This window comes from Conger conger, chromosome 3 (assembly GCF_963514075.1).
Source record: "Conger conger chromosome 3, fConCon1.1, whole genome shotgun sequence".
In the NCBI taxonomy this organism is placed as follows: Eukaryota; Metazoa; Chordata; class Actinopteri; order Anguilliformes; family Congridae; genus Conger; species Conger conger.
Genome location: NC_083762.1, coordinates 51,458,414 through 51,470,913, shown reverse-complemented (window position 1 = coordinate 51,470,913; position 12,500 = coordinate 51,458,414). Strand labels below are relative to the sequence as shown.

Sequence of the window (12,500 nt, the reverse complement as noted above, 5' to 3'; positions counted from 1 at the left end):
CGCGCGCTCTGTGTGCTGCCTCTCTCTCTCTCTCTCGCTCGCTCGCTCTCAGATTTCTTCACACACACACACACACACACACACACTCTCTCTCTCTCTTTCTCTCTCTCTCTGAACGGGAGAGGGAAATTTTCCCTTTCCTCTAATTGAGGCTGTTCGGTTGCCATGGTGCGCTGAAGCGAAAAAGCCTCTCGTCTCTGCCCTTTGAGATCCGGGCCACAGTGGGGTGCGTGTGCGTGTGTGTGTGTATGCGTGTCTGTGCGTGTGTGTGTGTGTGTATGCGTGTCTGTGCGTGTTTGTGTATGCGTGTCTGTGCGTGTGTGTGTATGTGTGTGTATGTGTGTTTGCTTGTGTTTGTGTGTGTGTTACGGCCATGAAAATAGTTCTGGACGGTACAAACAGGAACGTAACAGTGTGTGATGTGTGTGTGTTGTGTGTACATGTATGTGTGGTGTGTGTGGGGGGGTGGCGGTTAATTGTTGCGATATCATGTCCACCTTCCCTATGCTGCGATAGTCGCTCGTCACCAGGCTGATGCGCTATGCCAGAAATAGCCGCCCGTCAGGTCTGCGCTCCGAATCGGAGCTTTAATGTGAGTGTGTGAGGTCACAGCTGTCGGTGTGACTGGGTGATACCGACAAAGACGTCAGCGTCTCTCCAGCAGGGCTGCCGCGAGATCGGAACATTGGCGGGATAACATCGCCGCTCCCGTTCCGCGGCCGGAGGGTCGATCTCTGAATGACGTCAGCTGCATCCGCTCCCCCTTCCCCCCCCCACAAGCTTATCACTGTGGCTCCCGGAAGCCCACGTTCTCCAGACTTAAGAGCTAATTCCCCCCGTTTACCGTCTCTCCGCCTGCCAGATATCCTCGGAATGCATAACCTCTCCGGCGGTACGGCCGTCCCCGAGCGCGCTCAGTCCGGGGCTGGGTTTCGCCTCCGAGCGCTCCACGCTCCTCCATCAATAATGGATGCTGTTTACCCCGGTATCTACAGAGCACGGTCGTTCCTCATCACCGTCCCTACCACAGAACGCCCCCCCACCTGCACCTTTCCGTTAGCCGTGCCTTAACATAGACATAAGTAATAAGAGGGCATTTATTTTCCTGTTTAATCACGATTTCAGTCAAATGTTTTATTTGTCCGTATGGCTGCTGTTTTGATTTTGACAGTTAAACTGGCTGGGTCACGCAGTGGCGTGAGCGTGAGCCAGCGGGACAGCGCTGTTCTCCTGAAGATAGCAGATAGAAAAACAACACCATGCAGCCAGTGAAAAACTCTATGAAATCTTATTTTATCCGATGACCGATAAATAATAAGTCACACCTGTTAGTGTAATTTTACATGATCTTGGTGATGTTTTGAAAATAACAGTCCTGTAGATCTCTACGAGCATTTCACCATAACAATAGCCTACAGTTGTGTGTGGCGTGTGTTTTGGAAAACCCTGTGGATATGTGAATCATTTGGCAGGCTTTTACATCGTGAAAGAATGATTTGACGGTGATTAGATATTCTCTACAGTTGTGCTTGTTATTTCAGTCATTTCCCGTTGCTGCGCAATTAATTAATTTAATAAATTAGCGTGAATAAAAAATGATTTCTTCAGCTCTTTCCAGTTTGTGATTTTCTCGCCAATTCAGACGATATTTTCTGTGACAAACTCCCAGCCTTTTTGAAACATCCCATGCTCGTTAGTCTGCTGTGAGGGAAAAGTGGTCAAATTTGCAGCTTTTCGCAGTGGATCGACTGAGAAATGTGATCTCTTTGATTCTGTTTATCACTTGTCATCTGTCTGACTCGTGATGGGAAAAAATAATTAAAAAGTGTTATTGTGGAGGCAAAATGGCTGCCAACTGAGGGATACTACCGCTGAAAAGACACCTTCTTTAGTGTTGAAGATGGAAGACATTTCCTGGTGTCAGTATGTTAGGAGGGCCCATGGGGGCATGGTTTTTCCACAGGCAGTGGTGTGGCTTTTCATGTGGCGACACCTTGATTAACATGACGAGGAAGGCGGCTGTGGTCTTTTAAATTTGTCGAAAATGTGAGTTTTCCCCTTCTTAACACATAAGCAATCCGCTCAGCTGAGTGTGAGTTTGTTCTTGGTGTATTAGGCAGGGTTAATCAGCTGTGCTCTGCTATTGTTTTCGGTGTCTTACCTGACGAGCGAGTCATGAGTTTGTTTCCGTGGTGATGAGCTGAGCAAGGACTCCAAAACGTCCGTTAATAAATACAAAGAAGAAAGAAATGCGGAACCAAGGACCAAGAAATGCCCAAGGTACGTTCCTTCCCTCACTGAAGCCTGGAACCAGCCAGCTTATCGGAACACGGAAATAGCGTGAGTCTGACATTTATATTCAACACTTATTTTTCCTTTTGAATTGTTTGAAACGACGTGAATATTGTTGGTTATCTCATAACAATGGCGCATGTCAAGGTCTGGGATATATTAGACGCTAAGCGAACATTTGGTTCTCGTAGTCATCAAAGTGATGCAATCATTATGGCCAGACCGTTGGGTGCATGTCCGAAACGGCAAGGCTTGTAGGGTGCTCCCGGTCAGCAGTGGTGAGTACCTGCTGACAGTGGTCTGAGGAGGGACAAACCACAAACCAGCGACAGGGTGTTAGGCGCCCAGGGCTCATCAGTGTGTAAAGGCAACAAAGTTGATCCCGTCTGGTCCGAACCGACAGAAGGGCTACTGTGGCACAAGTTGCAGAAAACTTGTAATGCTGGTTACAGGTGGAATGTGTCACAGCACACAGTGAATCACACCCTGCTGCGTAGCTGCAGACCAGTCAGAGTGCCAATGCTAATGTCTGTCCGCCATCGAAAGCACCTACAATGGGCACACGAGCATAGGAACTCGACCTTGGACCAATGGAAAAAGGTTGCCTGGTCCGATGAGTCCAGTTTTCTTTTACATCATGTATGTGGACGGCCGGGCACATGTGCACCATTTACCTGGGGTGGAGATAGCACCAACATGCACTGTGGGAAGAACATGGAGAGGGAGTGTGATGCTCTGGGCAATGTTCTGCTGGGAAACCCTGGGTCCCGGCATTCATATGGACATTCATTTCATACATGCCACCTACCTAAACATTGTTGCAGACCAGGTACCCCCCTTCATGGCAATGGTGGCCCCCGATGGCAGTGGCCTCCTTCAGCAGCATAATGCCCTGCCACACTGCACAAATCGTTTGGGAATGGTTTGAGGAACATGGTGTTGCCCTGGCCTCCAAATTTCCCAGATCTCAATCCGATCGAGTGTCTGTGGGATGTGTTGGAACAACAAGTCCAAATGATCCGCAGCGGCTGCATCTCACTACATACAGCACTGAAAGCATCTGCTGCCAACGTCTTGGTGCCAGATACCACAGGGTCACTTCAGAGGTCTTGTTGAGTCCATGCCTCGGCGGGTCAGAGCTGTTTTGGTGGCACGCGGAGAAGCAACCGCATATTAGGCATAATGTTTTGGCTCATCGGTGTTATGCTATTGTACCAATCTTTTTGCTCATTATAAACCATTAGCGTAACGTTATAGCAACCGAAAGTGCAGTGTGTCCTTTAAACTATCGGACAAGCCAAGTGAAATTCTCTTTGTAGAGTGAAATTATGAATTAAATGTATGTTAATTAAAATGGTCAGTATTTGACTTGTCTAAATGGAGTTTGTACAAGAGGGATCAGATGTGCTCTTATTTTTGTGTCCGGGTTTGGTTCACCTGCCCTGTTTTATTTTGGGAAGGCGACTGGCTGCTCTAGCTGGCAGGTCCGCGGGCGAGGCGGCTGATTTATTTGTCCTTTAATAACCGGTGAAACGCGAGCAGCAGCTGGCCTGGTTAATCCTCTCCCGGAGCTCAGAGCAGCGGAGCGCCAGGCTGATCCTCCGCCTCCCTGGGCCTTAACACCGGGACCAGCACCAGCCCCTGATCCGCTCCTCCTACAACAGGCCGAGCGAGGACCTGCTGTGTCTCCCGGCCGTGTTTAACCAGGGAGCAGAGAGAGAGAGAGAGCACACACACACAGAGTACAGAGAGAGAAAGAGAGAGAGAGAGCACACACACACAGAGTACAGAGAGAGAGAGCGCACAGAGAAAGAGAGAGCGCAGGGAGAGAGAGAAAGAGAGAGAGAGCGCCCAAATGTCAGAGCCACTCTAATTAAATTTCACGGCACTGAGACTGATACTAATCCTACACGGTCCACCCCAGCAGCAGGGGAACAGATTAAACTAAATAAATAAATAAATGAATAATAAAAGGTACGTTTGTACGGAATATTAATGAGTAATGTATGAGGAGATAAAAGGGTGCCCGTACATAAGCCTTGTTAGCACGAGCCAATCTTTAATTTCCACTTGCACCAATAGCAGAAAGGTCTGCAGGCCCGGGGACCAATCAGAGCCCTGTAGACATGCGGAGCAGGTTGCGTTAGCACGGAGCATGCAGACTGGGGGTATGTGTGTGGGGAGTGAGGGGTCGGGTGGGTGGGGGTCGGGGGGGAGTGAGGGGTGGGGGTGGGGGTGGATCGTGGGGGGGGAGGGCGGGGTCGTGGGGGGGGGGTGTAGCTGTGGCAGAAAATAGCCGTGTGAAACGGCGGGAGGCCTGTTTGTTCGGAGATCTGGGCCTCTCACTTCCGTGCTTTGTCCTGTGAGAGAGAGAGCAACCAGAGAGAGCGAGAGCAAGGGAGGGAGAGAGAGGAAGGAGAGGAAGGAGAGGGAGCAAGAGAGACAGCGAAGGAGAGCGTAGCAGAGCGAGGGAGAGAGCAGGAGGGACAGAGGGGGCGAGAGTGAAAGGGGGCCCAATCACTACACCCCCCCCCCCCTCCCATTAAAAGTGCCGTGGCCAACAAAGTGTCGGGGCAGCCTCCGCCGTGGCACGATGGGCTCTTAAACGGCCGAGGTAAAACAGCCCAGAAGCGCCATGCTTCACTGTGAGTCTTTAGGCTCCCCCAACAACTGTCACCGGGGGGGGGCATGGCAGGGGGTGCAAGGCAGTGGGGGCCAATGACCCCCTCAATCCAGGAGGCCAAAGCAGTCCAGCCTGCATTTCCAGGCAGTTTTTTCATGGTCTGGAGTCAGCTGTAGGCAGGGGCAGCCTGTAGCCTAGTGGTTAAGGTACATGACTGGGACACAGCTGTTGGGCCCTTGAGCAAGACCCTTAACCCCATGTTGCTCCAAGGAGGATTGGCCCCTGCTTAGTTTAATCGAGTGTAAGATAAAAGCATCAACTAAATTACATATTACACGGGACCATCTGGGCGGTTACCCCTGTCTGACGGTGTGTCTCCGCTATCCCCCGTCTCTGCTCTCGCCCGTCTCCGCTCATCTCTGCTATCCCCCGTCTCTGCTCTCGCCCGTCTCTGCTCTCGCCCGTCTCCGCTCATCTCCGCTATCGCCCGTCTCCGTTATTGCTCATCTCCGCTATCGCCCGTCTCCACTCATCTCTGCTATCGCCCGTGTCCGCTATCGCCCGTCTCCGCTCATCTCCGCTATCGCCCATCTCCGCTCATCTCCGCTATCGCCTGTCTCCGCTCATCTCCGCTATCGCCCGTCTCCGCTCATCTCCGCTATCGCCCGTCTCCGCTATCGCCCGTCTCCGCTATCGCCCGTCTCTGCTCATCTCCGCTATTGCCCGTCTCCGCTATCGCCCGTCTCCACTATCGCCCGTCTCTGCTATCGCCCGTCTCCGCTCATCTCCGCTATCCCCCGTCTCTGCTCTCGCCCGTCTCTGCTCTCGCCCGTCTCCGCTCATCTCCGCTATCGCCCGTCTCCGTTATTGCTCATCTCCGCTATCGCCCGTCTCCACTCATCTCCGCTATCGCCCATCTCCGCTCATCTCCGCTATCGCCTGTCTCCGCTCATCTCCGCTATCGCCCGTCTCCGCTCATCTCCGCTATCGCCCGTCTCCGCTATCGCCCGTCTCCGCTATCGCCCGTCTCTGCTCATCTCCGCTATTGCCCGTCTCCGCTATCGCCCGTCTCCGCTATCGCCCGTCTCTGCTCATCTCCGCTATCGCCTGTCTCCGCTCATCTCCGCTATCGCCCGTCTCCGCTATCGCCCGTCTCCACTCATCTCCGCTATCGCCCGTCTCCGCTATCGCCCGTCTCCGCTCATCTCCGCTATCGCCTGTCTCCACTCATCTCCGCTATCGCCCGTCTCCGCTATCGCCTGTCTCCGCTCATCTCCGCTATCGCCCGTCTCCGCTATCGCCCGTCTCCACTCATCTCCGCTATCGCCTGTCTCCACTCATCTCCGCTATCGCCCGTCTCCGCTATCGCCCGTCTCCGCTCATCTCCGCTATCGCCCGTCTCCGCTCATCTCCGCTATCGCCCGTCTCCGCTATCGCCCGTCTCTGCTCATCTCCGCTATTGCCCGTCTCTGCTATCGCCCGTCTCCGCTATCGCCCGTCTCCGCTATCGCCTGTCTCCACTCATCTCTGCTATCGCCCGTCTCCGCTCATCTCCGCTATCGCCCGTCTCCGCCCGTCTCCGCTATCGCCCGTCTCCGCTATTGCCCGTCTCCGCTCATCTCCGCTATCGCCCGTCTCCGCTCATCTCCGCTATCGCCTGTCTCCGCTCATCTCCGCTATCGCCCGTCTCCGCTCATCTCCGCTATCGCCCGTCTCCGCTATCGCCCGTCTCCGCTATCGCCCGTCTCCGCTATCGCCCATCTCTGCTCATCTCCGCTATTGCCCGTCTCTGCTATCGCCCGTCTCTTCTCCCTTTCCTTTTCTTCCGCTTTCTTTCTGGCTCGTTTTCTCTGAGAACGAGTTTCCAATGTTCAAGCGCAATTTTAAGAGCTCCGGCCCACCTTCTGTCGCCTCGGTTACAGGGTGGTTTTTTTTTCCCCCTGAGGTAAAAATGAAGGCGAGCCACGTGCAACGGAGCCAATAAGAAATGTGAATTCCACCCGTAGGAGGACGGAACAGAAGTGAGGGTAGAACAGAGAACGGTTTTGCAGATAAAGGCATTGTGCTGCTCTCCTTACAAAACGGGTTGAGTTACGCAGGGCTCCAATTGAGCGATTGTTGGTGCACTCACAAAGGGAAACATACCGGCCCTACTTCCTTTAGACACTTTTTGCCTCTCACACCTCTAATTAAACTGCTTTCTTTGTGTGGAGAGCCCAGAAGGCAGTGTGCATTCTTTCAAACCACAAAGTAACAGTGTTTGTGTGTGCGTGTGCATGCACACATGGGAGGGAGTGTGTGTGTCTGTGCGTGTGTGTGTGTGTGTGTGTGTGTTCCTGCGGGTGTGTGTCTGCATGTGTCTGCGTATGAGTGTGTGTGTGTGTGTGTGTGTGTTTTGCGTGTGTGGGTGTGCCTGCGGGTGTGTTTCCGTGCATACGGATGTGAGAGTGTGTGTGTGTGTGTGTCCGTATGGGTGCAGGTGTGTGCGTGCTTGCTGTTCTGTGTGAGAGGCGTGTGAGGGGGGTGTGTTATCTCCTGAAGTTGACACCGCTCCGCTCCGATTGGCCGGCCTCCTCAGCGAGGCAGACTTAATTAAGCGGTAAGCCGGCCGTCGTGCTCGCTGCCTGCCTCTTTAATGATAGGGGCCAGGAGGAAGCCGACACTACGACACTGCACAGACCGCGGCTCGCTCTCCGCCTCCCACTGTCGCGCACGTGGGCCCGCCACGCCACCCAACGCTCTTTAATGCGCAGGGAGGCCGTTTGTTTTGACATTTCACGGTAATTACCAGTTCAGGGACCTGTATGCAGAGCAGCACAGGCCAGGGTACCGGAATAGGAAGCAAAGTATACACACTATTCTCCACAAGCCAATTTACAACGCCTGCCGGCGACTGTAAGCCTGTGCTGTTACAGCGCTGCTTTGGGCTGGCACTCGCTTGCGTGGGCGTCGTCTTTCCGCTGCCAAGCTGCTCTGTAACTCTGCAGGGCTGCTGTAACTCTGCAGGGCTGCTCTGTAACTGTGCAGGGCTGCTGTAACTCTGCAGGGCTGCTCTGTAACTCTGCAGGGCTGCTGTAACTCTGCAGGGCTGCTCTGTAACTCTGCAGGGCTGCTGTAACTCAGTAGGGCTGCTGTAACTCTGCAGGGCTGCACTGTAACTCTACAGGGCTGCTCTGTAACTCTGCACGGCTGCTGTAACTCTGTAGGGCTGCTGTAACTGCAGGGCTGCACTGTAACTCTGCAGGGCTGCTCTGTAACTCTGCAGGGCTGCTGTAACTCAGTAGGGCTGCTGTAACTCTGCAGGGCTGCACTGTAACTCTGCAGGGCTGCACTGTAACTCTGCAGGGCTGCTCTGTAACTCTGCACGGCTGCTGTAACTCTGTAGGGCTGCTGTAACTCTGCAGGGCTGCACTGTAACTCTGCAGGGCTGCACTGTAACTCTGCAGGGCTGCTCTGTAACTCTGCAGGGCTGCTGTAACTCAGTAGGGCTGCTGTAACTCTGCAGGGCTGCACTGTAACTCTGCAGGGCTGCTCTGTAACTCTGCAGGGCTGCTGTAACTCAGTAGGGCTGCTGTAACTCTGCAGGGCTGCAATGTAACTCTGCAGGGCTGCTCTGTAACTCTGCAGGGCCGCTGTAACTCTGCAGGGCTGCACTGTAACTCTGCAGGGCTGTAACTCTGCAGGGCTGCGCTGTAACTCTGCAGGGCTGCTCTGTAACTCTCATTTATTAATGTTGTGGGAATGTGTGCCATGTGGGTGTCTGTGAGTGTGTGTGTCGGTGTGTTTGTGAGTGTGTCTGTGTATGTCTTTGTATGAGTCTGTATATGCGTTTGCGTGTGTGTGTGTGTGTGTGTGTGTGTGTCTGTCTGTCTGTCTGTCTGTCTGTTCGTCTGTCCGTCTGTCTCTGGCTGTGTTTTTTTTGTTTTTCTGCATATGTGTTTGTACCTGTATAATAATAATAATATATCAATTTTATTAGTTGTTTTTCATTGAATGGACAATAATCTCAAAGCGCTAAATAAAAATATAATATATGTGATTGTGTGTGTGTGCTTGTCTGTGTGTGTGTGTCTGTGTGTGGTGTGTGTGTGTGTGTGTGTAGTTGTATGTAGTGTATGTTTCGGCTGACGAGGCCTCTCCCCTCCGCAGGCTGCACAACGCCTGGTACCCGCGGGATCCCGTGTTCTCTCTGACGTTGCTGCACGTGCTCTCTGCCCCACTGCACGGGCTGGCCAACGCCTTTGTCTTCGGCCTGGACCGAGACACCTGGGGGCAGCTTAGCCTCTCCGGCATCCAGGTACAGCACCCGCCCCGCCCCACGGGGGGCCAGAAGGCCCAGTGTTCTCCTGTCTATGTGGAGATCCGTGTAAGAGCAGGCAGATCCGTGTAAAAGCACACAGATCTGTGTAAAAGCACACAGGTATGTGTAAGAGCCATGTAAAAACAAAAATATCTGTGTAAAAAATCCTTGTTAAAGCACACAGATCTGTGTAGAACATCCATGTGTGCGTGCTTGCTGTTCTGTGTGAGAGGCGTGTGAGGGGGGTGTGTTATCTCCTGAAGTTGACACCGCTCCGCTCCGATTGGCCGACCTCCTCAGCGAGGCAGACTTAATTAAGCGGTAAGCCGGCCGTCGCGCTCAACAAAAATATCTGTGTAAAAAATCCTTGTTAAAGCACACAGATCTGTATAAAAGATCCATGTAAAAACACACACATCTGTGTAAAAGCACATAGATCCATATAAAATATCCGTGTAAAAGATCCTTGTTAAAGCACACTGTTCCATGTAAAAGATCCTTGTAAAAGAACACAGATCCGTGTAAAAGCACATAGATCCATATAAAAGATCTGTATAAAAGCACACAGATTTGTGTAAAACCACACTGATCCGTTTAGAGCACACAGATCCGTGTAAAAGCAGGCAGATCCATGTAAAGGCTCACAGATCCGTGTAAAAACACACAGAACCGTGTAAAGTGAGACAGATCCGTGCACAGTTGGAGTCTGGCAGACAGTGCATGGTGATAAACCTCTGTAAGACCAGCGATCTGTCAAGACAGCGCAGTGTGAATCCAACCAGGCATGCCACACACACACACACACACACACACACTCACCCATCATCCATGTGCGCACGCACACACACATGCATCAAGAATTCACGCACAGGACACGTACACATGCACACACACACGCATGCACAAGCACACCGACTGTAGCGCACACACAGACTCGCGCACATACATGCACACAGACTCTCGCACGTGCGCACACACACACGCACACAGTCTCGTTCACACACACAAGCACGCAGACTCTTGCGCACACACAGACTCTTTCACACACGCACACATGCACTCCTCCCTCCTCCTCCTCTTCCTCCTCCTCACATCGCTCCGGCCTCTCTGTCTTATTGATTTTTCTCCCTCTCTTCCTTCTTCCTCTCCTGCTATCAGTGGGGGTTGGTTTCCCTCAAAGCAAGGTGAACCACAAAATACATTTCCAAGTCATAACAGCTAATAAAAGTGCAGGGCTCGGAGCACACGGCACGGTGGGGGAGGGTGGGGTGTGTGTGCGGTCAGCTGGTCCTCTGTGAGAAGGGGCCTCTGAGCGTGGAATCCGGTTTCTGCTCCCCGACACCTCTCTCCCTCTCCGTTCGCCCTAAGGGACTCATCAACCCCGGACGCTTGGAAACCGGTCCCACATCGGGGAGAGGGGGAGGGCTGTCTGTGTGGAATTTGTACAGCATGAGCACACATTAACACATCTCTCGCCCGGGCAACCCTACCCAGCCCCTGAAGGGGACAAGGTATCCCCACCCACCCCATCTTGCCATAAGGTCGGTTGCAGTAGCCGTGGGGACAGATGGGGGAGTGAGTCGCTGTTAAGCGCTGGGGTTCGTTGAGCGCCGTGTGAAGAGGGGGGGAGATTGGAGGGAATGATCTCTGGGAGATTATCGTAGCGACGGGGGCTATGGAATCGTATCAGCCGGAGAGGAGCTTGGAGACGTTTACCGAGATCCATCTCTTTTTAACTCTTGGTATTTTCTTTTCTATCAGACTCCGCTCTGATAGAACAGTGTCTCCCCACCACAAACAAACTGGCTAATTTTCTCACCTGGCTGGCGACTAAAAAACTTGGGGAATCCCCTGGTAGTTTGCTAATGAAGAAAAGGTGAATTATGACAGCTAATGGTGTCTTGCTATATTTGACACCTATGGGAACTTTAGAAACTAAGCTTGGTTATCATTCATTTGTTGTATGTGCTTCATTTACATTTAACATTTTCACAGTTAGCAATGAAGCTACATAGTCTAAGCAAATTAAGTTAAGTCCTGCATGTTTGATCCGTTAAACGTTCGTTTTTGCGAGGAATGTTGAAACGGAACATTTCCATAACTGTTAGGAGGTCTCCAGCCGGCAAACTGCCCTAGCAGCTTTGTCCGGAATGCGGCTGTTGTTCACGCACGACCCCAAAAACACGATCCCGTAGTGTGAAAATGGCTGCTGGGAGCTGGCTTTTGTTTATTCTTCACTGAGGAACCTGTCTTTTGATTGGCTTTTTTCCCATATCTACGCTATACTCTCGTGATTTTTATACATACCAACAAAGCTCTTCTGCTGAATTTGCCCTTCAGACTTGCTCACACTGGAAACGTTTTGCAATTCCCAGAACCCCCCCTCCCTCCAGCAGTTGGAATGTAAAGAGCTGGAGGGAAAGGTTGGGAGAGCACGGCTCAACTGTTGCGCTGACATTTTGTGCCGTTAAATAGCTGTATTTACCATGTCATTACCGCAGACGGAGCCGGGACGAGGCGCGGGGAGCCGGTGATTAGATGCGCGGGGCGTTAAATTGCAGGTGTCCCCTCCACGGCGGCGGCTGAGTGGCTCGTGTTTACCGGGCTGCGCCGGCGTGCTGCGCCCTGACCTTTAATACAAATGCCAGCGGAGACGCGCGTGATTAATGCGTGTTTATGTGACAAGGACGCGTTCGGCTGGGGTGGGGGGGGGGGGGGGGTGTGGGGGGGTGGGGGGTGTGGTCTCTGTCCCAGTGGGATCACTGGCAAGGGTTTGGAGGTTGGCGGGGGGGGGGGGGGGGGGGGGGTTGGGTTATACATCTTGATACTCCTTTTTCAAGGCTCTGTTTGTCCGTCTGTCTGTCTGTATGTGTGCAGAAAGCTGCGGACTGGAAGCTCCATTTCCCTTGTCGCTGCTATTATGCTGCAGTTAGCGGGGTGCTAAAGGGGGAGTGCAAACGAAGCTCAATTTGATGCAGATCAATTAATCCCCCCACAACCCACCTCTGAATTACTGCTGCAGTTCTGCTGAGAGGCAACGAAGGGTGTTTACTTCAGTACAGAGTGTGTGTGTGTGTGTGTGTGTGTGTGTGTGTGTGCGCGCGCGCGCGCGCGCGTGCGTGTGTGTGTGCTGCTTAGTCTACACTCATAGGACCGGTGAGTTTGAGTGCTGCTGAGCAGAGTTGGATATCACTGGGGGATGGGGTTGGTCTATTCCTTTATGTTAAATCTGTAAATGTAGATGAATATTTACTGTGAGGCAGTAAATCGCTAAAATACATTAGG

General features: G+C 52.5%; 1 protein-coding gene across 1 annotated transcript in view; it reads left to right on the top strand.

Moving 5' to 3' along the window:
* The window catches only part of si:dkey-100n23.5, a 175,613-nt gene extending 163,713 nt beyond the window's left edge, over positions 1–11,900 (top strand). Inside the window, exons 12-13 of the mRNA XM_061234735.1 lie at positions 9,065–9,212; positions 10,584–11,900. Coding sequence (XP_061090719.1) covers positions 9,065–9,212; positions 10,584–10,679 — 244 coding nt within the window. The 3' untranslated portion in view covers positions 10,680–11,900. The remainder of the gene's footprint in view (positions 1–9,064; positions 9,213–10,583) is intronic.
* The last annotated feature ends 600 nt before the right edge of the window (positions 11,901–12,500 follow it).